A 26,516-nucleotide genomic window follows, 5' to 3' on the forward strand; every position below is an offset into this window, starting at 1 on the left:
TGGCACAGGGCCACTCGATGCTGCAATCTACCGCCTCTGGCTGCAATGGCAGAATTGAGTCCTTGCAACAGATCGGCCAGCCCGCAATGCTGGGAATATTTACTATCTAGCCCTTTACAGAAAAAGTGCCAACCCCAGCGCGAGTGTGAGCTGGGCCGTGTTCCAAGTCCTTCAGCAGCCCTAGGAGGTAGGGAAGTGAGGCTCAGAGAGATTAAGGAGCAGACCTGGAATCACACAGCACCTGAGGAGCTGAACTGGGACTGGAACCCAGGCCCCCTGATGTTTCTGAGCTTTTTTCTTTGTTCTGTTTGGTAGTTTATTTCATTCTTTCCCTGCTAAATGGGTGCATGTTCACTGTAAAAAGGGGGTGCAAAGGGCTTTGGGGTTAAAGGTAGACAGCCGCCCATCTGGGGCACATCCTACCCCATCTTTCTCCAGACCTCATCCAAGCCTGTTTCATTTGTTTTTGTCTTTCAGTCGCTCAGTTGTGTCTGACTTTTTGTGACCCCATGGACTGTAGCACGCCAGGCTGTCCTTCACCATCTCCCGGAGCTTGCTCAAACTCACATCCATTGAGTTGGCGATATCATCCAACCATCTCATCCTCTGTTGCCCCCTTCTCCTCCTGCTCTCAATCTTTTCCAGTGAGTCAGCTGTTTGCATCAGGTGGCCAAAGTATTGGAGCCTCACCTTCAGCATCAGTCCTTCCAATGAATATTCAGGTTGATTTCCTTTAGGATTGACTGGGTTGATGTCCTTGCTGTCCAAGGGACTCTCAAGAGTCTTCTCCAACACCACAGTTCCTTTACACACTCATTTACTGAGCACCACTGAGCAGAATCATTTTACAAAAGCCCCAAGTACTTCAAAAGCCCCTCCCTCTCTGCTCCCCCTCAACTACCCTATGGAGTAAAGGTGTTCAGCGCCTGAGGGCTAGTGTCCTAAGACAAGTCTGCCTCCCTCCTGATCTGTGGGGTCCACATGAATGGAGGACCCAAGATAGACCACAGGCAACAGAGGGGAGGGCAGGGGACAGAGTTGGCTCTTTCAGTTGTCCGGACCTGCTCCCCCGGGGTACCCCCCCCCAACAGGGCCAGGCCTCCCCCTTGGGGATCCAGCTGTCTGGCCAGTGTTTCCTTCCTGTCCCCCAGGCCCCGTTCATGTCACATGTCCTTCCAGTAGCTCAGGCCGGAGAGGGGACCAATGATGCCTGTCACCCCACATCCCATCCCATGCAGCACCACCTTTCAAGATCCATCCAGAATCTACCTGGTTCTCAGCCTGGCCCAGCCTCCACCAGGTCCCTGTTCAGCCACTTCTGGACTCCAAGCCCCCTCCCCTTAGCGCCCCTTCATCCGCTCCCCACCTTGCAGGCCAAGTGGCTTTTGCAAACATAAACCGGGGTGACCCTCTCTTCCTCTAAACTCTGCTGTGGCTCCCCAGTGCCCTTCAGACAGTCTGAATTCTCCCTACTCCCTCCACGGACCCCTCACTCACTCTGACCACACAGGCCTGTTTGCCCCGAGAGAGCTATGGGGCAGATTAAGTTCCTTAACCCTCGTCCAAACGTAGGGCCAGGCCCATAGCTCCGCCAGAGCTCAGAAGACCAGTAATCGCTTCCTCCTCGCACGGGCCCGGCTCGGTCCTATCACCGGCCTTGCGCGCTCGCCGCGCCCGCCACCCGGACGCTCTTCTCCAGACACTCCGCGGCCCGTCGGCAGGACCTTCCGTCCACAGCGGGACCGTGAACTCTCGGAGGCGCCTCCCGGGCCTCCCCGAGCGATTTGTCCCTATTCGCGCCCCTCTGGCCGGGGAGCCGGGGAGGGGAGGCATGGATGGCGGCCAAGTTGGGTCCCCGGCCGGCGCCCGGACCGGCTCGGCACGAGAATCAGACCCGCGCCGAGATGGAATGAATGGGTCAGGGCGGTCAGAGCTTCGGGCTGACAGGGCCGGAGGGCGCGCGGTGGCCGGGGCGCGGCGGCGGCCGGCAGGAGGCGCAGGCGGGCGGCGGCGGGAGGCGAGGAGCCGGCGGGAGGGGGCGCGAGCGAAACGCGGCGGCGGCGGCGCGCGCGCCCAGCCCACCCCCCGCGCCCGCCACCGCGCGGACAATAAACAGCCGCGCGCGGGGCGATGCCCGCGCCGGTGCCGCCGCCCCCGCGCCGCGCAGCCCCGGCCGCCTGGCCTTAGCCCGCCGGCCCTCCCCGCGCGCCCCCGCCGCCGGCCTCGCGGACCCACTGATCTCGGCGGGGAGATGGAGTGAGTAGCGCGCTCGCGCCTGGGGCGCCCGGGAGGCTGAGGCCCCGATTCTCGCCCCCACAGCGCTGGCGGGGAGGTGGCGAGGGACTCCCGGGACCCCCGCTCAGCCAGGGAGGGACTCGGGCTGGGCCGTGCCCGCCCCAGGCTCCCCCCTTCGACCCGGCCCCGGCGGCCCACGGGCTCACGAGGACTCGGGCGGCGGCAGCTGGGGGCGGCCCGGGACGCGTGAGCGTGTGGGGAGGGGACGCACTGTGCCTCCGCCCTCGTGCCACGGGCGGGCTGCGGCCCTCCTGCTTCTGGGGCGGTGGGGCGACCCCTCCTCACTGCACCGCCGGGCCTGGAGCTCGCTTCCCAGCCCTGGCCTGCGCTCGCTGCGCCCTGTGCCCTGGACGCGCACCGGCCGGTCCTCCCCCGCCTGGCTGCCCTCCCCAAGGGCCTCGAGTGCTGTCCGGAGCCCCTGCTAAGGCGAGGGTCCAGCCGCCCGATTTCCCGGCTTCTAGTTGGCTTTGCTCCAGGATTCCGGGTCTGGCATGTGTGTGAGCCCAGGGGTCCCTGTGCTTTCCAACAGCGGAGCTTGGGTCCCCTCCCTTCCTGGGGAAAGTGTCACTGAGGTGGGGCCCCTGATGATGTAGCCGAGAGTCTGCTAGCCCGGGCTTCGGGGTAGGAGTAGGTGAGTGGGCTGTGTGCGGGGCTTGGATGAAGGACTGCGGGGCAGCGGCGGGCCCTGCACTAGCAGGTGCCGTGTGTGTGCCTGGCCATTTGCGGGGCGGGTCCTCTGTTCCTGGCGTCAGGGCATCCCCCACGCCCCTACTCCCACAGGTGGACGCAGGGAGGCGGTGGGGTGTGTTTACATCGGCAGGGACTGGGAAGGCGGTGTCTGGTGTCCTGCAGCCCCCCTGCCCTATGCAGGGGCCAGAGACTGCCCCACTCTGGGCCAGATCCACACCCTGCCCCGGGGCCCAGACATGGAGGTCCAGCCAGCCCACCAGTCTGGCTCCTGGGCCCTTCTCACTGGGTGTGTTTTCCAAGCCTGCAACTTTCCTCCGGGGGATTCACCCGTGACCCACCACACCCTCAGCTGGGTGGGAGCCGCTGCCTCCTGCCCCCACCTCCTGGCAAGGCGACACCCTATGTCCTCTGCTTTTGAAAACCCAGACAAAGGCCCGGCCTGGCCCGGGAGCCCAGCCAGGGGCTCAGGGGAGCAGGGGCCCAGACCTGTCTGCTACGCTCCCCTCACTTGTTTGTCTGCTGTGCTCCCAGGGGCCCAAGGGAGCCTCTGGGCCTCCAGACAGCAGGCTCTGGGCAGGGTGTGGCCTTGAGGAGGGGGCTGCCTGAGGGAGGAGGCGTGAAGACAGAGGAAACGCCCACCCAGAGCTGAGGAATGAGATGAGATATTCAGGATGGACCCCATTGTTTCCTTTCCCGCCACCCTGTTCCTTCTCCATGGGTTTACAGAGGCCCAGAGACGGACAGCCACTGCCCCAGGGTCACAGCACACAGGGCTCCTGGGTGCTTGCCGCCCTGACCCCAGGCCTTCTTGGTCACAGTCAGATGTGGTGCCGGGGTCTCCCCATTAGGCGGATCCCTGGTTTTTCTGGGTGCAGGTGTGGGACGGGACTTGGCCTTAATTGCCCAAGTAGCCGTGCAAGGAAGCCAGTCCCCAGCGCTGGAGTTGACGATGGGTGGGGAGGGGCTCCATCTGCTCCCCACATGAACACCTGCCCGGCCCTCCGTCCTTCTTCATGGGAGCACAGCCCCCACCAGGGCGCAATCATTCACCTCCCTCGTTTCCATGGATTCTGCCATCACGGGAGATGGTGATGCTGGAAACTTTCTTTTAAAAAGACGTTTAGCATTTGACAGATTTTCATCATTTTAAGGATTAAACAAATTTTCACTAATTTGAGAACATAAGAATTTTTACCAGCCAGTGAGGGCGATGGGTGGTGCTCTAAAAGTGGGACGAGGGTGGGGCTGGGAACTGGGGGACTGGGAGCTGGGTGCATCCTGCCATGGGGAGGGTCTGCTGGTGGCCCCAAGGGAGGGGCTGCTCCTCTGGCCCCTTAGCTGGGAGCAGCCATCTCAGATGTCCACATCCTCTCTGGTGAGCATGAGGATCGGGCCCCGTATGGGGCACGAAAGCACAGTTGGGTCAGGACTCATCAGGTCCCTTCTCATCCTGAGGCCTGAATAGTTTCAGGGAGATCGGCTCAACTGGGTGCGAACTGCATCCTTAATGCTCCTGCACATGCTGATCTCCCTCTCTAACGAGAAGCAGAACCAGTATCTAGTGATAATAGAACTTAATAATGAGTTTTTATTTTCATGGTATCTTTTTTTAAAGTGTTTTTACTCTGATGGTTTTGGCACTGGCTTCTGGTTTTCTCAGCCTTGGTAACATTTCCTTTGAAAACAAAGGGGTTGGATTTAAACAGTGAGTGGATTCGAAGGGAAGAACATGACGATAATCCTAGAGGTGGTGGCAGGAAGACAGGAAAGTGGCCTAAAAGGTGCAGATGTGACATTTACTTGACAATTATCGAGTGTTTGCTGTGTACTGGGCCCCTTTCTGAATGCTTTGTTCCCGTGGACACACTTGGTCCTGTGAGGTGGGGAAACTGAGTCACAGAAAGGTGACTGGACACGCCCAAGGCCACGCCCAGCCGGAAGAGGGTGATGCTGGCATTTGCTCTTAGGCCTTCTGGTGCTGAGGAGGGGGGCTGAGGAAGGGCCTTTGCACCTTCTTGTCCAGGGGCTGTGGACTGGTGGTTCTAGATATCCAGACATCAGTTTTTCAGCCTGGTTGGCCAATTGGGGTGCACAGAGGTGGCCTTGGTTGTGGTCTGGTCTCCCAGGGGCCATCTACCCTTGATCCACTGCCAGGGAACCCTCTGTGGCTGCTGACTTGGAGAGGGTTTCCTCACCCACCATGGGGTCTTGGTCAGGCTGTCCCCTTCTCTGAACCTCACTTTTCTCATATGGTGAATGGAGCATCCTGGGTGGTCCCAGCCCCATGGGGAGGCCCATCTTCAGAGGCTTCAGGTTTTGGTGCAGGAAAACAAGTTGACTTTCTTAAAAAAACATCGCATCACCTTTCCCCCAGTCTGAGACTCTACTGCCTCCATCCTTTCTCTACCCAGGAAGCCTGGCATCTGCTTTTTGGGGGGTTTGTTGGTTTGTTTTTGGCCACACCATGTGGCTTGCAAGATCATAGTTTCCCTACCAAAGATCAAACCTGGGCCCTAGCAGTGAAAGCACCAAGTTCTCACTACCAAACCACCAGGGGAGTCTCTCATCTGGTCATTTAAAAAACACTTCCTGCCAACCACTATAGCCCTGTGCAGGATCAGAGGGGCCTGGGGGAGCCTGTGGAGGGTCTTCTTTGAGGTGTGGGAAAGTTATCCTGCTCCGTTATATTATGGACCTTTTTTGTAAAAGATACTTAAAAGTTTTCCCAGGCAGGCAGAAGGGTGCAGCAGGTGGAAAGACTGGTCTGTGCAAAGGACCAGAGGTGGGAAAGTGTAGGGAGAAGAGAGCGTTCTTTGGTTTGTGCTCTTGGGGCCAGGTCCTCCTGAGCCTACAGTGCACATCTGGGAAGCCATGGGGAGCCATGGGTGGTGTCTGAGCAGAAGAGGAGAGAGGTGCTGACCTAGGCACCAGAAAGAGGCTCTGGTGGCTAAGGGGCCAGAGCAGGGAGCAGGGAGAAGCAGCTCAGGACTCAGCCTGGACAGGCCATTGGGGGCAGCTGGTGGAGGAATGCCGGAGCTGGGGCAGGAGTGGCAGGACCCCACGTCTGGGTGGGTGTGGACCCGACTTCAGAACTCTGTGATGGTCAGAGCTGCCTACAGAGAGATGGGGGCTTGGTCAGGGTGAGACAGCCCAGTCCCTGGATGTGCTGGGAGGCTAGGGTGCATCAAGACCATGCTTCAGAGGGTTTCCGCGGAGCACGAGATGGCTGAGCAGAGGTTGTGGTGTTGAGGAGTGGAGATCTGAGCGTGGTTTCTGTCTCCTGCCTGTGGGTTTCAACTAGGAACTCAGGGCAAGTCAGAACCATCCCTGGGACAGCCTGGATGGGGCCAGGTATTGGGAGGAGAAGCCTGACCCAGGCCCTGAGGTGGGAAGACAGGTGAGGACAAGAGTGAGTGTAGGCCTGGGAGCCCAGCCTGGGTGAGTGGGGGCGCAGGTGGGGGGCCAGCAAGGCTTGGCGGGGGCTTCTAGTAACAGCTGTCAGGGAGTGGGCAGGTGATGACCAGGTCAGGTTGTGTTCAGATCCTGCTAATCCTGAAGAGCCTCAGAGCAGGGCTGGCAGGACCTTATGATGTCCCTGGGGTGGCTGCCTCACCCCCCAGTATGGCCCTTGATGAGACCATCAGCATCTCTGCTGTATTTATGTGTATATTTATTCTTACCAGCTTGTTTGAGATCATTCACACACCACACGATGCACCTGTTTAAAGTGGCTCAGTGGTTTTCAGTACATGCACAGAGTTGTTCAGCCATCACCTCTAATTCCAGAACATTCCATCAACCCCCCAAAACCCCATTCCCATCAGCACTCATTCCCCACCCCATCCCCCAAACCCTGACAACCACTAATCCCCTGTCTGTGGATTGGCCTGTTCTGGACGTTTCCCATCAGTGGAATCACACCCTGTGTGTCCTTCTGTGTCTGCTTCTTTCACTGAGCATCGTGTTCTCAGGGTCCGCCCACCTGGTAGTGAGCATCAGGGCTTCACCACTTTTCAGGGCTGAGTGATGCTCCCGTGTATGGAAGGACCACCTTGTGTTTATCCATCATCCGTTGGTGGGCATTTAGGTTGTTCTTGTATTAATTTGTAAGTCACTTCTGAGGCAGCTGTGGCTTGTTCTTTGTCCTCTCTTGAATGTGGGGAGCCCAGTTACTACTTTAGATAAATTTAAGATGTGACAGTGAATTTCTTTAAAAAAAAAAAAAAAAAAAAGAAGTGATCACAGGACAGATGGTCCGGGGTGAGTGGGGGGGCATGGCAGGAGTGTGACAAGGGTGGGGAGCCCTTAGGTGGGGGCCTCCTTTGGAAATGGAAGGACCCTACCACACATGCTCATCCAGTGGACATTTATTGAGTGCCTGCTGTATACTGGGGACAAAAGTGAAAGTGAAGTCACTCAGTCGTGTCCGACTCTTTGTGACCCCATGGACTGTAACCTACCAGGCTCCTCCGTCCATGGGATTTTCCAGGCAAGAGTACTGGAGTGGGTTGCAGGGACAAAAAGAGACAGTTACTGTCCTTGTGGAAAAATCAACAAAATAAGTAAATTCATTAGGTTTTCTGGATGATAAGGGCTGGGGGGTGGGGTTTGGAGGTGCTGGGGTTAATTAGGGCCAGAGGAGGCCAGAGTAAGGACGTGACACCTGAAGACAGGCCCCAGGAGTCTTGAGCCCCTTGGAGACCTGGCAGGGGTGCCCCAGGCCTGGACACAGTCCATGCAAAGGCCCTGAGGTAGGATCGCACCTGAAATGTTTTGAGGCGCTGGAAGTGGAGTGAGGGGTGGGGAGGGATGCAGGTCTGTGGGGCTGGTCTCTGCAGAGGCATTTGCCTGAAGCCAGAGGAGGCGCGGCCCTGAGGGTGGGCGGGCATTCATGCCCTGCTGCCCTGTTCTGTTGTGAGGGCCCGGGGCAGGGTCCAGCTCCCCTGCCCCCTATCCCAGGTTAATAGGCAACAGTTTTTCTTTACTGGGTCTGTGGCCTGCTGCAACCTCTGTCTCCACCTTGGTGGTGATGTCTCCCTGCCTGGAAACTTCTGGAAAGCCCATGCCTCAAGGGCTGTCCACCTCACCAGTGACAACAGTGGTCCTAGGGGCTCACCTGTGCTGAGGGCTGAGGGGCTTCGAGAAGAATTTCTTCCTGATGAGGGGAAGAGACCCAGGAAGGCTCCCTGAAAGAGGCAGCTATGTCTTGATTGAGATTGAAGGTGAAGGAGGGAAAGGGGAAAGGTGAGGGGCTAACACAGGGGCTTGAGTGCCTGCTGAGAGGCTGAGGCTCACTCAGGGTGAGGGAACTGTGGGTAGATCTATGGCGAGGAAGGTGCTGGCCCTTAGGAGGGGCCAGGGCTGGTGCCGGGAACCAGCCTCCCCAACTCCATCCCCCACTCAACATGGGGAGAGGCCACGGGCTCCCCTCACCCCCCCACCCCTCGCCCCGCGTGACTCTGCCTCCCCCCCCCCCACCCCCCTACCACTCATGGCCAAGGTCGTTGTCAGCTGTTTCCTTTCAGTTAGCGCAGGAATGTTCCAGCGCTGGGCTCCACGCCTGCCTGGACAGGGACCCCCTCAATCTGGCTGTAGCTGCCGGGCGTGGGCTCTGAAAGGACAAGTGTGACCCCCACCCCCTACACTCACCTCCCACCTCCCACACTGGACCCTCCTGCCCCCTGGGTGACCTTGGGCCGGTTGCGTAACTTCTCTGGACCTTTGAAAAATAAGCGCCTGCATAGCTGAGGCCTCTGCCGGGCTTGCTGGGTTCGGGTCTCATTAGCTCATCTCCTGGACCACGATTATCTCACGCGCTCGCAGCCGACGCCCTCGCCGAGTCCTGAGCCGCCCACAAGGCCGCTGGAGCCCAGAATCTGCTCCAAGCTCCGTAAAAATAATCGCGCGGGGACCAGACGCCTGCGCGCGCTGACGGTGGGCGTCCTGGCCAGGGCTTGTCCCTCCTCAGCAGCTGCAAGCTGTGGCCCGTAGCCCAGCGCAGCCAGTGGAGGTTCAGAGACTCAACTGACTTGCCCCGGGTCACACAGCCTGAGGGGGGCAGCTGCCCTAAAGCCTCCGCCCAAAATCAGCTTCTCCGCCCAGTGTGTAAATCAAACGTTTTGTGATCTGGCCTCTGCTTTACTCACTGAGCCCGACTGAGCTTCTCAGGCGTCCCACCGACCACCCCCACCGCAGCCAGGCCAGGGAGACCCTGCGCTCCCTGTGCCCCGGAGCCTGCCCGCCTGTCTGGGTGCAGATCTCACTTCACCATTTAGATCCTTCATTGATAAAACGGCCATAATTATCCCACGTGCCTCACAGGATCTTTGGGAGATCCGACGCTTAGCTCCCCCCAGACTCAGTTTCCTCTCTGTAAAGTGCGGCCGAAATCCACCCGCGGAACGTGGTTCCTATTCTATTCCTGATTTGTTAGAGTTCCAGCCTCCTGTTTTGTTTTTCGGATTTATGATGCCGAGCCTTATCTTGGCTTGACCTTGGCTGCCTCGCGCCAAGGGCGGGTTCAGACCCTTCCCGGATAGAAGCCCTTCCCTGGGTGGACGCCCCTATCACCAGACCTGGAAGCCCTCCTCCTGCCGCGGGGGTGGGACAGACCCAGTTACCCTTTCGGGTCCCACCCGCTGCAGGCAACCCCTGAAGCCCCGGGCAGGCAGCCCCTCAGCCCCTTAGCGCTGGGCTGGGGGTGGGAGATGCTCGGCGCCGGCCCCACCCCTAAACGCCAGCGGGCCTCTGCGTTGCCATGGGGATGGCGCGGTTGCCAGGGCGACCGCCTCCCGTGGGCCCCGCCATCCATCACCCGCGGCGGCTGAGCCAGGGGCTGGGTAGGGTGGGGCGGCTCAGGCGACCCCAGGCCTGGGGAGGGGCACCTGAGAGGGGCGCACAGCCTGCGCCCTTGGGGCTGAGACAGGAGATGGGTGGGGAGAGATGGAAATTCTCTCCCTGGGCTGGCGCCTCTCCTCACTGTGCCCGTCTGAACTTCCCCTGCCCTGGCTTGGCCCTGCCGGGACTGGCCGCCCCAGTAAGGACACTGCCTGCCTTGTCTCCAGCTTGGCGAGCTGGCCTCACAGCCATCTCTGTGTCCCTGTGTCCAGCCTCAATGGCCACCTTCCCGCCTCCCCAGGGTGGGGACCCAGTGTTAGGCAGCTTGGTCCGCTTGCCCTCTGTGGCCCTGTTTGCACTGGGGTCTCAGCGGCTATGCCCCCCTCGTGCAAGCAACTCTGCCTCCTGCCTGGGTGGGCCCCTGGAGGCTGAACTAGAGCTGTGTGGAAAAGGGGAGGCCTGTGGTACAGCCTGGGGCTGAGCAGCTGTGGTTCGAATCCCAGCTCTGCCACTTTGTAGCTATGTGACTTTGGACAAGTGACTCACCCTCTCTGGGCCTCAGTTTCCAGCTACGGGAAGAACATAGCAGGCAGAGGGAACAAGTATAAAGGCCCTCAGCTAAGAATGAACTTGGTGGAGAGCAGAGGTCAGGTACCAGGGCAGGGGAGAGGGAGTGGGCTTTCAAGGGGTGATGGAGCCAGGGGACTTGAGAGCAGGAGAATGATGGGTTTGGATTCTCACTTTGAGAAGCAGCTTCTAGTTGTGGGCTGTCAGGGTTCAGGGAGGTGGCAGGTGATGGTAGAGGCTTGGGCTGGGCTGGAGAGTGTGGGATTTGCAAGAACTGAGGGGATGGACCTATGTTGGGGAGCAGGGCATGTCACCCTGTCTGTATCACACGAGGTGATGGGGCAGACCCAGAAATCCTGCTGGTCTGGCCCTTCAGGAAGAACATCTGAGCTGGACAGCTGGACCAAACCTTTCTTGAACTCTACCCAGCTGAATGCAGCCTCCCTGAGGAAGGAGAAGGGGAAGCTGCAGGGGTGCGGCTGGTGTGCTGGGCCCCTGGGAGGCGTGGGGGGGCAGGTGCTGCCTCACAGGAAGGGAGGGGCTGGGTGGGGTCACCTGGCCGGGGCGTGGGAGCCAGATGACTTCACAGGTTTCAGCATGGCCAGGAAACTAGACCCGAGTGAGGCGGGTGACCGAGGCACTGCTGCACTGGGATGCGTGTCCACCGAGCAGCTACAGGGGGTGTGTGTGTATGCACGCACACGGGGGCTTGGCTTGAGGTAGACCTGGCAGACTGTTTCCCTTCTAAACAATGGTTTGGGGGGTGACATAGCAGGAGGGCCCAGAGCTGGGGTGTGCAAATGGGGAAATGAAGGCCAGAGGGGCAGAGAGTGTGGAGGCCTCGGGTGGCTCCGGGCCCTGAGTCAAGGCTGGGGGTGGGCGGGGTCCAAAGCATGGTCTGTAATTTCAGTGCCTGTGAAGATAAAGGGGTCGGGGCAGATGGCGGGGGGAGGGGGAGAGAGTGGAACAGGTGGGGGGGTCTGGCTCCCACTGCCAGGCCCTCCCATATGAGATGAGGCCTCCTATCAGTCAGTCCCTCCCAGAGTGGCCCTGTGGTTTATCAGGGGTTTGAGGCAGATGGTCTGGAAGCCCCTCACTCAGGCTGAGGACCCTCCACCCCCTGGAAGCTCGAGGTTACCCTGAGGAGGAGGAGATGTTCAGCGCATCATTCATCTGACCATTTCACTCTGCACCTACTGTGTGCAGCTTCCAGAGACAGGAGACCTGGAAGGGAGGGGGCAGGTTCTGAAAGCTCCTCCCCCCTCCACCCCAGGTAGGGAGGGGGATGCAGCGGATCAAGGGGAGGGGTAGGGATAACCTATCTTCCAGGTCCTGTGCCCTCTCTGAAGTCCCCAGATCCTCAACAACATGAAGTCCTGTCCTTTTAAGAGCATCTGGCAACTCGGGCATTTATCTAACTCCTACTGCATACCAGCTTAAAGCTAATACTGCACTGGGTGGGCTCTCAGAAAACATGGATGGGGGACTTCCCTGGCAGCCCAGTGGTTAGGACTCTGTGCTGTCACTGCCAGGGCCGGCTTCAATTCTTGGCTGGGGAACTAAGATCCTGCAAACCTCATGGTGCAGCAAAAATAAAAAAAATGAAAGAAACAAGCAAAACATGGGTGAGATGAGGAAAGAGTCTGGGGTTGGATTTAAGCTTTGCTACTTTTTTGCTGTGTGTTCTTGGGAGGCTCACAGCTCTCTCTGAGCTGTTGGGGTCCTGGGAGACTCCGGGGGCAGCCAGTGTGGGAGACACCAGAAATCCCAGAACAGCATCGAGGACTTGGCAGCCAAGGGGTGGGGGGTGGAGCTGGAGGGTCCCTCTTCCTCCAAGTGTCCCTCCCAGAGCTGGAGAAGGCTGAGGAAGGGGCTGTCTTGGTCAGTCTCTCAGTCTGGAAGAGACCCTCTACTCCAAGCTTCTATTCCCAGGGAACTCCTATGCATCCTTCAGAGCCCAGCTTCAATGCCCTCCCCTTCCCAAGCCCTCCCTAGGTGTCTGAACTGGGCCTCACCTGTCCTGTCCCTTGTCCCTGCCCTGAGGAGTGGCTGGAGGGTTTGTGGGAGAATTAATGCAGGAATAAGCTTGCATGGGGACGAGGGGGGTATGGAACAATCTCATTTGGCAGAAGGGAACTCGGGCTTACCTGGCAGGAAGACACAGGGTGGGAATTCGAACTGGATCTGCTGAAAGCAATGTTAGGGGTCAACCCCCCACTTGATCTTTTCTATCCTCACAGGGTCCTGGCAGCAGAGACCCCATCCCAGCAGGAGCGACTGCAGGCCATTGCAGTGAGTTATTCCAGGTCCCAAGGATGGGGTGGGCATGGGGGGGAGGTTGGGGGGGACCCAGGGTCTCAGGTGCTCCCCACACCCTGTGTGGGGCTCAGGGACTCAGATCCCAGGTGCAGTGTGGGACACTTCAGTGCTTGCTATCATCTCCCCACAAAATTAAAATGTTGAGCGCCCCTTAACCTTCAGCATGTGGACTCCGGCTGAGAAGCTTCTCAGAGCCCCTGGGCAGCTCTGCTGCATTGGGGGGGGTGCAAGGCTGACGTGTGGAAGGAACTTGCCCTTGTGGCAAGGCTGGGGGAAGTGGCGGGGAGGCTGGTAGTCCTTCCTGGTGAAGGGACAAGGTTGGGGAGGGTGGGGGGACAGGCTGGGTGCAGGTGGGGGTGCAGTGGGCCAAGTGGGTGCTGTTCACAGAACAAGCGGGACCCATGTGGGTAAAGTCTGGGTAGCTGTGGGGTCTCCGAGGCCCCAGCCTACCCTTACCATGTGCGGGGTCTGCAGGAGAAGCGGCGGAGGCAGGCAGAGATCGAGAACAGGCGCAGGCAGCTGGAGGACGACCGGAGGCAGCTGCAGCACCTGAAGGTCGGGGCAGAGCCTCGGATGGGGGTGGGGGGGCGGAAGGGGGCAGCATCCAGGGACCCCTGCCTCGGCCGGATCCGGGACATAGGGGCAGGGATCAGGAGGGCTGAGACGATCCCCACCCTGATTCCAGTCCCAACTCAGACCCTCACCTGACCCCGACCCCAGCCCTGACCCTGACTTTGACCTTGGTGCCCACTGCCCCAGTCCAAGGCGCTGCGGGAACGCTGGCTGCTGGAGGGGACGCCGTCTTCGGCCTCGGAGGGGGATGAGGACATGAGGAGACAGATGCAGGAGGATGAGCAGAAGGCGCGGCTCCTGGAGGAGTCCATCTCCAGGTGGGGGGCCGCGAGCCTCAGGGCTGGGGAGTGACTGGGGGTGGGTGCTGCCCACCTGACCTCTCCTCCCCCCAACCCCGCAGCCACGCAGGGGTGAGGGGTGAGCGGTCTGGGCCATGGAGGTCTCTGAAGACAGGTCTCTGAGGACGAGATGCAGTCTCCCCTGGGGCTTCCTGGCGCCAGCCCAACTGGTCTTCCCAGCGCTCCTGGAGCCTCGGAGGCAGGAGGCACCGCAGCTGGCCTGCAGGAAGCTGGGGGAGGGGGCAGGCCAGGGAAAGTGACCATCCCCCTGGCCTGGGACAAAAGCACCGAGGAGTTTCCGAGCAGGCGGGCAGCCGGGCGGGAGGCCCAGGCTCAGTTCCCAGGGCAGCAGGGTCAGGCGGAGGGAAGTGACAGCCAAAATTCCAATGTCCACTGGCCAGGGGAGGCCTGAAAGGCATGTGCTGGCTGTGGCACCCTGGCCTGCAGTCCCCTGGGGACCTCAGGATCCTGTCTGGGTGCATTTGGTTTAGAAGAAAGTGGGGGCAGCTTGGCTGGGGTCCCCTCCCCAGGCCTCAGTTCCCCAACCTGGGAGCATGTGCCCAGAGGAGGTGGGGCTGAGACGTGGTCTGGAGGGCCACTCAGGACTGAGCAGGCCGAGGGGCACTTGCAGGTGGGAAGGATGGTCAGTGGGAATTACCAGTCCTTGGGGGTTGGATGAGGTGGGCTTTTGCTCAATCCATCCTGCTGGGTGCAGCCCTGGGTAAGGGATGGCGAGGGGGGCATCCCTTAAAGCCCCACTGTGTGGCTGGCTTTTGGGGGGCCTTGGCTTTCTTCCCCTCAGGGCTACACGCTCCTTGGGTGGTTCCATCACCTGCATTTTGCCCGATCAGTGTCTCCACCTAGACACCTCCTCTGGGAAGACCTCCAGGCTGACCCCAGCTATGTCCAGTCTGCTGAGCTGGGCTCACTTTGTTAGGGGGCTGTAGACTACCCACCTCCCCAGTCTGTACTGAGTCTTCAAGGAAAACATCTCCTATCTCCTGGGTCCTGAGTGCCTGCACCCCAAAGGCGTAGGCAGGTGATGCCTGGGGCAGGATTGAATATGCCAACTTTGTTTTTACTGCATTTATGAGCACCATTATCTCCTAAAACTTGGAAAGTGACATGGTTTTTCCAGTTTCCCTGGAGAGATAAAGCTTCCTGTAAAAATAAATGTACTTGAGTGGAAAAAGATGAGTATGTTGGAAGCGAACAGAGGTGTAAACAGTGACTTGGGCGGCACAGGGGTCCAGGGACCGGCCAGCCTGGGTTTGGGTCTCGGCTCTGCCGCTTACTTACCTCCATTTCCCTGCCGGGAGCGCGAAGGAGACCACCTCGCAGGGTCGTTAGGAAACACGCGAGTCAAGAAAGCCCTCCTGGACGCTCCTGGCGGTGCCGGGCTCCAGAAGTGTCCGGCAGGGTGGTAACCTCGTGCACACTCCCCAGGCTGGAGCAGGAGATCGAGGAGCTGGAGAACACGGATGCGCTGCCCACCGCCGCCGCCAGGGGGAGCGTGGCTACCCCGAGCCCCGCCCCGCGCCCCGCCCCGGAAGACCAGAGAGCAGAGGCCATGCCCAACGCTCAGCAGGTAAGAGGTTCCCGGGGCGCCACCCTGCTGGCCCAGGTCCAGAAGCACCCACCGCCTCCGGGGCTGTGGCTGGGGGCGCCCCACATCCCAAATGCGTGCACATCCACATCCCAGCTGCGTCGCCTGCACGCCTTGCTTGGCCTCCCGGGGCCTCAGTTTCCCCGCCAGACAGGGGCGTCACGGGTATTTAGTGAATCAGTGGAAAACGAGCGCTTCATGGGTAGAGGGTCTTCCCCGAAGACCACCTGCTTGTCATCCTTCCTAGGTTCACCAGCACAATGGGCATCACCTGTCTATCTGCATGCAGCCGTTTCAGGTGAAGCCGCATCCCCATTTGATGAAAAAGACTGCGGCCCAGAGAGGTTGAGAGACTGGCTCAAGGCCACACATCGGAGTAGTCTTTACTAAGCTCAGCTGTTAATTCTGGGCTGTGATGTGTATGCCAGGCTCAGGTGAAACGAGACCCTAAGCTCGTGGTTACCGCAGCATGTTAACGCAAATTCAGGAGTCTCCGGACAACCCTTGTTGTCTTTAGGACTCAAGGGGCCTGTGGGACACGCCTCCTCTCCCCTGACCTAGCCTTGTTTCCCCCACCCCTGTGAGCTGCAGCCCAGGGAACATCCCTGCTGTGTGTCCTGCTGCTCCTATGATAGTTTCAGTCTGGAGCCGGCACACGCGCCCTTACTGCTTGCCAAGGCTTGGTTGGGGCATAACCAGAGGATGTAGACCCAGACAATGGCCTTCTTGAGCTGTTTTTTAAGTGGGCAGAGGTGTATGTATCAATCAGCTGCAAACACAGGAAGGTGTAAGGACCTATCGTGGGGAAGCTTAGGGCACTGTGGAGTCTCCCTTGAGATGTCTGTTTCATGGGCGGGCTGGGCAGGCTTCCTGGAGGAGATGGGTTTTGAAGGCTGAGTAAGAGTTCTCCAGGCCCGGATTCAAGTTGAGGGTGGCTTTCAGTGAGGTTGATTGAGCACAGGCTGAATGCTGGCATGGCCTCTCCCCTCATGATACCTGCCTCCTGGCCCATCTCCTGACCGGGTAAATGACATGGTAACCTGAGGCATAACCCTAGATGGGGACAGGGAGACACCTTTAGGTCGGGTGGTCATGGGGGCTGAGCAAGCAGCCAGCCAAGCGGAAATCCGGGAAGGGCCTTCCAAGTGGAGGGAGGTGGCTCACGGAAGAGCCCGGAGGCCAGGGAAGCCGGCCAGGGGTGGGAAGAGGCGGAAGAGGCCCCGGGGGTCATCAGGAAGGGTTGGACTTTGTTCTGGGAGCATTGCGAGCCCCAGGAAGCTTCTGAGCAGGCAGGAGCGTTTCTGGCTGTCACAGGCTAGGGCGGGGTGGGGGATGGGTCCAGAAGAAGACGGCCCCCTCCGATGGGGTCGCCGCTGAACCACGCCCCCCTCAGGCTTGGGCCTCAGTCGTTGGGACCTTGGGCGGCGGAAGGGGGCGCCAACACCCCTGACCCCTCCCCTTTCTTTCTTGCAGACCCCGGTGGGCACGCCCAAAGGTACGTCTTAGGGAAGGGGCGGGCAGGGCCCCGGCGCCCTCTGGTGGCCAGACAGGAGATGGCCGACAGGGGGAGGGTGCCTTTAAGGTGGTGGTGGTTAGTCCTGTGCAACTCTTGCGGCCTCTTGGACTGTAGCCTGCCAGGCTCCTCTGTCCATGGGATTTTCCAGGCAAGAATACTGGAATGAGTTGCCATTTCCTTCTCCAGGGCATCTTCCCGATCCAGGAATCGAATCCACGTCTCCTGCATTGGCAGACGGGTTCTTTCCAGGGAAGCCCCTTTAAGGTGTTATTGTTGCTAAAAAGTGATAATAAAATAGCTTAGTGGCTCTCAGTGTCATTGCCCTCAGCGACCCAGACTCTGAGCTGGGCCCAGGGCCCCTCAACATCATTTCATCGAATTTTCACAAGCTCCCTGGGTGGACTGATGCAGCACCTGCATTACAGATGAGGAAGCAGGATTCGCAGGGGTGTTTCTGCCTGAGGTCTTAGCCCCATCGTGGGTTCATACTGTCCACCTGGAGTGCCTGACCTTGACCGGCCCAACCCTGGTTCCATGCCCACTTGCTCTGGGCTCCAGGGCAGGTGGAGGCCTCAGTTTTCCCATCTGTGAAATGGGGTCAGTGAGGATGAGAAATCAAGATCCTGGCTGTCCTGGAGATTGTGTACCACTTAAAAGGACAAAGGGAAAAAAAAAAGGACAAAGAGGAGTTCCCTTGGTGGTCCAGTGGTTAGAACTTGGTGCTTCTGATGCTGGAGCCCGGGTTCAGTCCCTGGTCAGGGAACTAAGATCCTGCAAACCATGTGGCACGGCCATAAAAAAAAATAAAAGGACAAAGGTCCCCCCCACACAGAGATGTGGAAGACTGACATCCAGGAAACAAAGAAAAAAGCCCAGAGTTTGAATTCTGGGAGAAATTTTAGCCCCCACCTATAAATTTATTATAGGTATGTGATGTACACATTTACAAATATTTCACGTGTACACATGACACTTCAGTATGTACCGTTAGCTATAATGGTTTATTAGCTATGTTAAAATTTCCTTAACACAAAGTTATATTTTAAAATATATATTCAGCATGTCTATTTCTGTGTGTAGAGCCTGGAAGGAGCGCCACCAGCCAGGACTGGAGGTATGGTCAGAACTGTCTCTGGCCTGAAAAAAAAAAGAAGTGTCTCTGGCCTGATTTTTCAGGAGTTAATTATTCATGAGGAGAGTCTGTCTCCTCATCTTACTGTGGAATTAAAAATTAATAATTAAAAAAAAAAATCCATGCAGGCCACTCAGGGATTTTGTGAAAATCATTTGGACCAAGAGATGGGTCATAGACTATGGGACTGCAGTGTGTTTTCTTTTTGCGGGGACTGATTCCATGTGTGTCTGGGTGTTCAGGGCATGCACACCAATATGGAGGGATCCAGGTGCATGCATGCGTTAGGGAGAAGGTCCAGGTGTCTGGGTGAGTGTGTGGGAGGGTGGTCTAAGTGTCTGGGCGGTGTCCAGGTGCCTGGAAGGTGTCCATGTGTCTGGGTGAAGTCCCACATCTTGGGGGGGGGGCCTATGTGATCTCCCGTCTGAATCCATCTCTCTTCACCCTTTGCTCCCCCCCACCATCGTGAGCAGAGAAGCAAATCTCCAACACCCCTCTGAGGACAGTCGACGGCTCCACCATGATGAAGGCAGGTGGGTTGGCCCCAGGTTGAGGTTCATGTCCAGCTGCTGTCCTGGGCTGAATGTTGACCCTGGGGTGGCCGGGTTGGGGGGCCAGGCCCGGTGCAGATGCAACCGTCAGCATCACCGGGTGTGGTCTGTGGTTTTAGTGGGGAGCGGCTGGACCAAGACTGCAGCTCTGAGCCTGGGTGGGGCCGGGTGCCCCCTCCGCTTTGGCACGCCCGTCACAAGCCAGCCCAGCTTCCCCGAGAAGACGGGCCCCCTAGCATGGCGGCTCTAACCTGATGCCCCCTCCCGGCTTCTATCTCCCTAACATTGCCACTTGCTCTGGGTCCTGGCGGGGGTGGCACAGGCTCACACGCTCGCTGCAAACTTTCCCTCCTTCACTGTCTTTGGGAAGAGGGAGTGAGCACCCCATTCCTGGAGGTAACCAAGCAGGGCAGAATTGGGATTAGTGCTCAGTGCTCAATAAGGTTGGGTTCAAATCCCTGCTTGATCACTTGATGGTTGGAACCTGGTGGTGGTGAGGATTGTAAGTGACCTTGTGCCCAGAGTCTGGCACAAATCTAATCCTGAGAGTGACTGAAGTCATGACAAATAGCAGGACCTTGTGGCTGCTGATATTACAGTAAGTTTGGAGGCACAAAACCAGAGATGGGAGTGAAGACCAGGATGTAATGACACTCAGGGGAAGGAGAGGGTGGCAGGGGAAGCCTGGAGAAGGAGGGGGCACCCTCAGGGCCTCAGTGTCAGAGAAGTGGGCAGAAAGCTACAAAGCTACATGCCCTCAGCTGGTGACCTTGAGCAATGCACAACCTGCCCAACTGTATGTCTGATGGTGGGGTGTTAGGCTACATAGAGATGTGGTGATACCTAGCATTCTTCATTCATTCATTCAGTCTCCAAGTGCTAGCTGAGCACCTCCCATGAGCCTGGCAAGAGGGTCGCAGTCCAGACAGCAGATGTTCTGATGCGGGTCAAGGCAGAACATAGGGAGCTGGAGAGTGGCACAGTTTGAATCACAGGGCTCAGGGAGGTCTATCTTAGGAGGTGACATCTGAGCAAGGATAAAGGAAGTGAGGTTGCAAGGCATGGAGACGAGGGGCACTGCCAGTGCAAAGGTCAAGTCTGGACCACGTCTGGACTGTGGGCACCGTGGGTGACAGGGGCCGCGTGCTGGTCGGAGTGGAATGAGCGAGGGGGAGGGGCAGAAGGTGAGGGCGAGGAAGGGACGGGGCGGTCCATGCCCGGGTGTGGGAGTGCAGAGAGCTGGAGGTGGATAGAGCAGGGGCGTACCTGCTCGCAACTCACAGGCACCCTCTGGCGACTCTGGGGAGAACAGGTTGCGGGCGGAGCGGATTGCGGGGGGGGGGGGGGGGTCCCCGGAGGTTTGATGATGGGGGTATAGGGGGTGGGGGGAAGGTGAGAGGAAACGGTGGAGGATGGGGGTATTGTGGGGGTGGGGATGATGAGTAGGATGGTGAGAGATGAAGGAAAGGGATGAAGGGGGACATGGTGGGGCATGGTAGGGGATGCTGTGGGGGACTCAGGAGATGAGGGTCGGGTTGCGGGATGGTGTGAAGATGGGGTGAAGGGGGTTGAGGGATAGTGGGGGTGGATGCAACTCCCCCCAACCAGGGGCTGTGGAGGACGAGCAGTGGGTGGGTTCTGGGAGTCTTGAAGGCAGCACCCTGGAATTTGCAGATGGACAGATTGGGGCGTGGGGGAAATAGTTGAGTCAATTAGAGAGGAGGGAGAACAAAGGTGTCCGTGTGAGAAATGAGAAGACCCAGGAGGGGCAGGTCGGGGCGGGGTCTTGGGCGTGGTGATGTGGGGCCCTCCGTGGAGGGAGGAGGGCTGGGGGCCAGGAGGCGTCTCCTCTCCGTGTGGTGTTTGTGACAACCTGTCTGCAGAACAGGGGCAGATGCTGGCCGTTGAATGTAATCTTCAGGGGTCGTAGCTCCATACATTTCTGGGGGACCATCCCCTCTCCACGGTGAAGGGACGATTCAGTAGTGGCCTTACAAGAGCAATGCAGAGGACGAGCGTCCAGCACAGGCTTGCTCACTTAGGTTTGAATCCCTTCTAGATTGGGCCAGGCACGCCCCCACCTGCTGGAACTGATCCAGGCTTTGCAGTCAGGGCCGGGCAACCGGAGTGGCCCAGGAATTCAGACCCCACGCCCGTGGGCGCTGGGGAGCCAGGGAGGGATACTGAGCTGGGAGGAGGGCCGCGTCGAGGGCACACGAGGACACCTGCTGCTTGGCTCTGCGCTGCCGCCTCCCCTCCCTGGCTTGGCTGCAGCCCGGCATGGGGCACATGGGCAGGTGGGCGGCGGCTTGACCCGTGCCTCTCGTGCCAGCCATGTACTCGGTGGAGATCACGGTGGAGAAGGACAAGGTGACGGGGGAGACCCGGGTGCTGTCCAGCACCACCGTGCTCCCCCGGGAGCTCCTCCCTCAGGGCATCAAGGTCTACGAGGACGAGACCAAAGGTACGCGCCCCTCCCCCGCCCCGCCAGCGCCGCCCCGCGGCCAGCCCTCCCTCCATCCCGGAACCCGTCTGGAGGCGTGGCCAGCGCCGGGATGGGCTGGGGAGCCGACCTCTGAGTCTGCTCTATCCTGGGTGCTCTCGCGCCAGCGGGCTGAGCTCTCCAACCTCACAGATGTTCAGTCGCTCAGTTGTGTCGGACTCTGCGAACCCATGGACTGCAGCATGCCCCGGCTTCCCTGTCCTTCACCATCTCCTGGAGTTTGCTCAAATTCTGCTCAAATATCCTCGCAGATAATTCATTTAAATAATTACTGTTGTGATAAAGGCTACAGACGCCCCCCCCATAGAGATTCAGAGGGGGCCAGAGGAAGGTCCAGCAGGGTGGGGAGGGACAGAGAAGGTAAGCACAGAGGGTGTCTGGTGTGCACATAGCCCGTGCAAAGGCCCTCGGGTGGGATTTGGTTCACAGCCTGGGGGTTGTGGAGGAGCCCGTGGAGCTAATGCAGAGTGAGGGGGTAGGGGATGGGGAGCTTTGGCAGGGGCGGCGGGGGAGCGGGAGTGTTGGAGAGGCTGTGGAGCTGAGACCTGGTTTAGTTTTTAGGGTGCTCTCTGGCAGCTGGAAAGGGAGGGGAGGGCAGCCTTGGGCGAAAGCTCCAAAGTCCCTTCCCCCCACCCCCATATAATTCACAGAATGTAAAACTCACTTTCTTTTTTAAAAATCTAAGGAAAACTTTCCTTTAAACTGTGAGATCCATCAGTATTTAGACAACCATCTTATAATGATCTTGGCATTTAAACTTTTGTTCATTTTTGGCATGTCCTGCCTGGGGAGAGGAAGTTTGGGGCAACATTTGCTGTGATACCGGAAAAAGAAGAAAACATACTTTCCTAAAGACAGCATTTTAAGAAACCTTTAAGGGACTTCCCTGGTGGCTCAGTGGTTAGGACTCTGTGCTTTTACTGCGGAGGGCCTGCATTCAATCCCTGGTTGGGGAACTAAGATCCCCAGGTGCTGAGGGTGGGGTGAGTCAGGTCGGATATCCCCAGGTACCGAGGTGCTCCCCACAAGCTGTGGGCAGCAAAAGAAAAAAAATTAGCGGTACATTTGGAGTCAAGGTAAGCATTTTGCTTTCTTCAGGATCTGAGGTCCCCAGAGCTGATCCCTTGAGTTAGGCATAAAATTAGCACAGCTCAGCCTCAGGGTCCATTAGCGTGTCCAGTCAATGCTGCCCTCAGGAGAAGATGGAATTTGGAGACAGAGATTCAGAACACACATAAATTCCATGCACAACCCAGTGAGAACTCTCCATGTTGTATGCCCTCAGTACCTGATTCTAGAACATTCTGTTCCTCAAATAGAAACCCCATCCCTCCCCACCCCACCATGGCAACCACGCACCCACTCTCTCAGTGGACTGGCCTGTTCTGGATGTTTCCCATCAATGGAATGATATACGGTGTGATCTTTTGTGTCTGGCTTCTCTCACTGAGTATCATGCTTTCAAGGTTCATCCATGTTTATATTTTATGGCTGAGTAATAGTTCAGAGTATGGATGGACCAGGTTTTGTTTATCTAGTCATCAGTTCATGGACGTTTGGGATGTTTCCACCCTTTGGTTTTATGCTATACAAGGTTTTGTGTGGGTGTATGTTTTCATTTCTCTTGGGTAATACCTAGGCGTGGAATTGCTAGATCATGTGGGAATTCTGTTTAACTATTTGAAGAACTGCTGGGGTGTTTTCCACAGTGGCATTACCATTTTATTTTTCCACCAGCAGTGCATTAGGGTTCCAGTTTCTCTACATCCTCAACAACCCTTATTATCGACCATTTTAAATTATAATTGCCATCCTAAGTGGGTGTGAAGTGGTATCTCATTGTAGTTTTGATTCCCAAAGCCTCCTATTCTTAGAGGTTCAGACCTCTGGGACATCCAGGATGTTATTAAAGGAGTCCTGTCACAACCCAGCTCTGCTGTACTTGGGAATCTTTGACCCAAGTGGAATCCTGGCTCCAGTTCTCACCAGCTGTTCTAGGCATGTCCCAGCTGCTCTATTTCCTGGATACAGGATGGCCACACAAGGCCAAGGAGCAGAGATGTCTGTGTTCATGGAAGGTCCTTACCTTGGCCACAGGGCCCACCCTGGTCCGGCCCCTGGGGACTCAAGACCCACCAGCCAGACTGGGCTCTGGTTGCTTAGCAATGGGAAGGTGATCCATTTCCATGGCAGCCAAGGGCTCAGATTCCTACCTTGGAGCAGTGGCCAGTGGGAAATACCTAGCTTGGTTCTGCATGGCCTGGATACACCCCACCCTCTGGGCCTCCAGCCCAGAGTCACTGCAAGGCCTTGAATCATGGATGCCCCTCCCCAGGAGTTTGGAAACCAAGAGTGGAAAGCACTTTCCTTCTGGCCAGAAGCCAGATACTGGCTGGAAGCCAGATGCTGGCCAACCCTGACCCTTGGCCACAGAGGAGGCGAGTTCCTAGGGCACTCAGTGTGTCCCTCCCTCCACCCTAAGCAGCTGGGTAGCTGTGTTTCTAGAAGGGCTGTGATCCAGGGCTGGTGTCAGACCACAGTGGGGACTCCTCCCAGGTGCTGACATCCGGTCTTAGAGACTGACACAGGTTAGAAACTGACCCATCAGAAAGACACGAATTATTAAAGCTGGAAAGATCTGGAAAATATGCTTAACAAGCTTGATTGTGCATATAAAACGATGCCCAATGAAAGATGCACATTCTTGTCAAACACAGGTGGAGCATTTTAGAAAGTGACTATGTCTTGTCACAATGTTATATATTACATGCTGTGTTCCTGGACCACAGTTCCCCTCTTTCCCAGGTTTGAAAACACTCTTCTAAATAAATCTTGGCTTAAAGAGACAGTGAATCAAAATGGAAATGACAAGACATTTACACTTGAAACAGATTGACCTAATGTAATCCATGAGCTGCAGCCAAAACACAACTCAGAGGAAAATGTATAGCCTTCAAGGGCATTGATGAGAAAACAAGAAAGATGGGTGAATGGACTAAGTTTTTGTTTAAGATCATCCACATGAAATCAGACTTCCTGCAAATCCTCATGAAGAGAAATACACCTAGAATGGGAGAAAGAGCAGGGTCAGCCCCAGCCAGCTGTGTGACCTTGGACCAGTTACTTGTTACTTACCTTCTTTGAACTCCATTTTCACCATCTTTGCAATGGAAAAAATAATAGACCTACTTTGAAAAGTGATGGCCTGGGAGCAAGTTGGCTGGGAAATATGGAAATGCTTCAAACTGCAGGGCAATAAAATCCAAATTCATTTATTCTTTCTTGTTTTCTAACACATGCTCTTGTGTCTACACATTTTCCTCTGTGTGCCAACTTGGCCGTGCACACTTGATCCCAATTGGGACTTTACTTGTCAGTCAGTTCTAAAGGTGTAATTTAGTTTATGATTCCCCTTTAGCCTAGAGGTGGCTCTCAACCTTGCCAGGCCCTCCCTCCGGTCTGGGAACCAGCTCACACTCTCTCTCTCCCCCCATACCAGTGGTCCACGCCATGGACGGCACGGCAGAAAATGGGATTCACCCGCTGAGTTCCTCAGAGGTGGACGAACTCATCCACAAGGCGGACGAGGTCACGCTGAGCGAGGCGGGGTCAGTGGTTGGGGCAGTGGAAACCCGGGGGCCATCAGAAGAGGCTGTCCGGACCACACCCTCCAGGCGGGAGATCACTGGTGTTCAGGCCCAGCCTGGGGAGGCCACCTCGGGCCCGCCCGGCATCCAGCCCGGCCAGGAGCCCCCAGTCACCATGATCTTCATGGGCTACCAGAACGTGGAGGATGAGGCCGAGACCCAGAAGGTGCTGGGTTTGCAGGACACCATCACGGCAGAGCTGGTGGTCATCGAGGATGCAGCTGAGCCCAAGGAGCCTGCCCCGCCCAACGGCAGTGCGGCTGAGCCCCCCGCCACTGAGGGCTCCAGGGAAGAGAACCAGGTGGGGCCTGAGGCCCCCGCCGCCGAGCCCCAGGACCTCGACATGAAGAAGCACCGCTGTAAATGCTGCTCCATCATGTGACCCGCCCGGCCCCCCCAGACCCTGGCCCTGCCCTCTGTACCAGACACCCACAGCCCGGCCCTCCCGGCGCCTGCCCACCCTCCACCCGCAGTCACGGGCCCTGGACCTGCCGTGTCGTCACGTGTTCCTTCTGAGTTTTCTTTCACTGGAAAGAGAGGGACAGGGGTCCCCCATCCCATCACCACCCCCCACACACCCTAAACCACTGAGCCGTGCACCCACGCCTGGTAGGAGAGACACGGACACACCCGCTTCTCCCGAAACGAGGGCCCCCCATGTCGCGGCAGCTCCTGGCTGGTGTGACCCAGGGCCTCAACGTGGCCCCACGCCAGCCCACCTCCCTCTGGGCCTCCTGCCTGTGCCTTCCTGCCCCCTCCAATGAGGTCCCTGAGGGGACAACCCCCCAGGAGAGGGACCCTGGGAGCCAGGGGTCCTGGGAGCCTGCCCTGTCCCCGCTCAGCCTCTGTGGCAGGGATCCCAGGCCAAGGCGCCTGGTCAGGATCTTGGGCAACTGAGGTGAGGCTGTGCCTCTCCAGGGAGCCCCGGCTCGAGGTCTTGGAATGAACATGAGCCCCTCTGGACACCCCCAGCCAATGCGCCCCTCCCCTCAGTGCTCTCTTTGAGCACAGCCAGTGGGCGATGGAACATGGGAAGGGGGCACCCTGGGGCCACGCCCCTGCACTCAGGCAGGGTGTGACCCCTGTGCTGTCTTCTGGCCAGGCTGGGCCAAGGGTCTTTGAGATGCATCCCACACAAGGCAGGGCCATGCAAGCCCCATCCTGAGCTCCCACTCCCACTGGGCCCCCCATCCTCCTGGTGCTAATTTGGGGACCCTAGGGGACTGCCCCTGGCCCCTTCTACAGCCTGCTTGGACCAGGGTCCCGGGTCTCCCCTACCATGCCACAGAGATTGGGCCCACCGCCAGCTCTGCTGGGCTTGGCGCATTCTGGGCAGTGGAGGAGGGCACCCCGCTCACCTGGGACAGGGAGCTTCCCCTGGATTGCAGCTGGAGACCTCCATTTGCTGCCCAGCCTGACGTGCACCTGCCTCCCCCTCCCTGGAAGGGGTGAGAGGCAGGGGGCTCCCCTCCTGGGGGTAGCTGACACCAAGACGTACAGACACATCTCCTTGGTTGCAGCCACACTCGTCCCCAGAGGCACATTCGTGCACATGCTCACAGGCCCTCTTGTGTGTGGGCTGCGGATGACCAGGCCCCATCTTGGCCCCTCCCCTAGGGGCCTGCAGCCTGGGGCCCAGGGCCCAGGCCCCTCCCCACCTCAGCAGGGTGGGTGCAGGGCCCGCTCTGGACGGCAGCCTGGGTCCCCGTCTCAGCTCTGCCCCTGGGTGGCTGGGATGAGAGGTCCTCTCTGAGGTGACCTGAGCAGTGGCCGTGGGACCCCCCTTCCTCCTCGAGTTCACCTGAGTCCTCGAGCCGTGAGCCTCCGCTAAAGTGCCCTTGCTGCCCCCCTATGCTTTCAATGTGTGACAAGGCCCCATGTTCTTGACTTTCCCAGAGAAGCAAATAAACAGTGTGAACAGCCCTGGGGCTGGAATTCTTGA

General features: G+C 58.1%; 1 protein-coding gene across 2 annotated transcripts; it reads left to right on the forward strand.

Moving 5' to 3' along the window:
• The first annotated feature begins 1,617 nt into the window (after positions 1–1,617).
• On the forward strand, positions 1,618–26,494 carry PALM (paralemmin). 2 transcript variants are annotated; one of them, XM_065918422.1, is made up of 9 exons: positions 1,618–2,256; positions 12,630–12,681; positions 13,183–13,263; positions 13,468–13,598; positions 15,066–15,207; positions 16,699–16,720; positions 18,347–18,406; positions 20,757–20,888; positions 24,427–26,494. In XM_065918422.1, exons 1-9 carry the CDS (start codon positions 1,832–1,834, stop codon positions 24,954–24,956), a joined length of 1,575 nt encoding a protein of 524 aa, XP_065774494.1. In that variant the 5' UTR covers positions 1,618–1,831; the 3' UTR covers positions 24,957–26,494. The 2 variants fall into 2 exon arrangements, with proteins under 2 accessions (XP_065774494.1, XP_065774493.1); XM_065918421.1 differs by lacking the exon at positions 20,757–20,888 and having other exon boundaries at positions 1,747–2,256.
• Positions 26,495–26,516: the final 22 nt, after the last annotated feature.

This window comes from Muntiacus reevesi, chromosome 1 (assembly GCF_963930625.1).
Source record: "Muntiacus reevesi chromosome 1, mMunRee1.1, whole genome shotgun sequence".
NCBI lineage: Eukaryota > Metazoa > Chordata > Mammalia > Artiodactyla > Cervidae > Muntiacus > Muntiacus reevesi.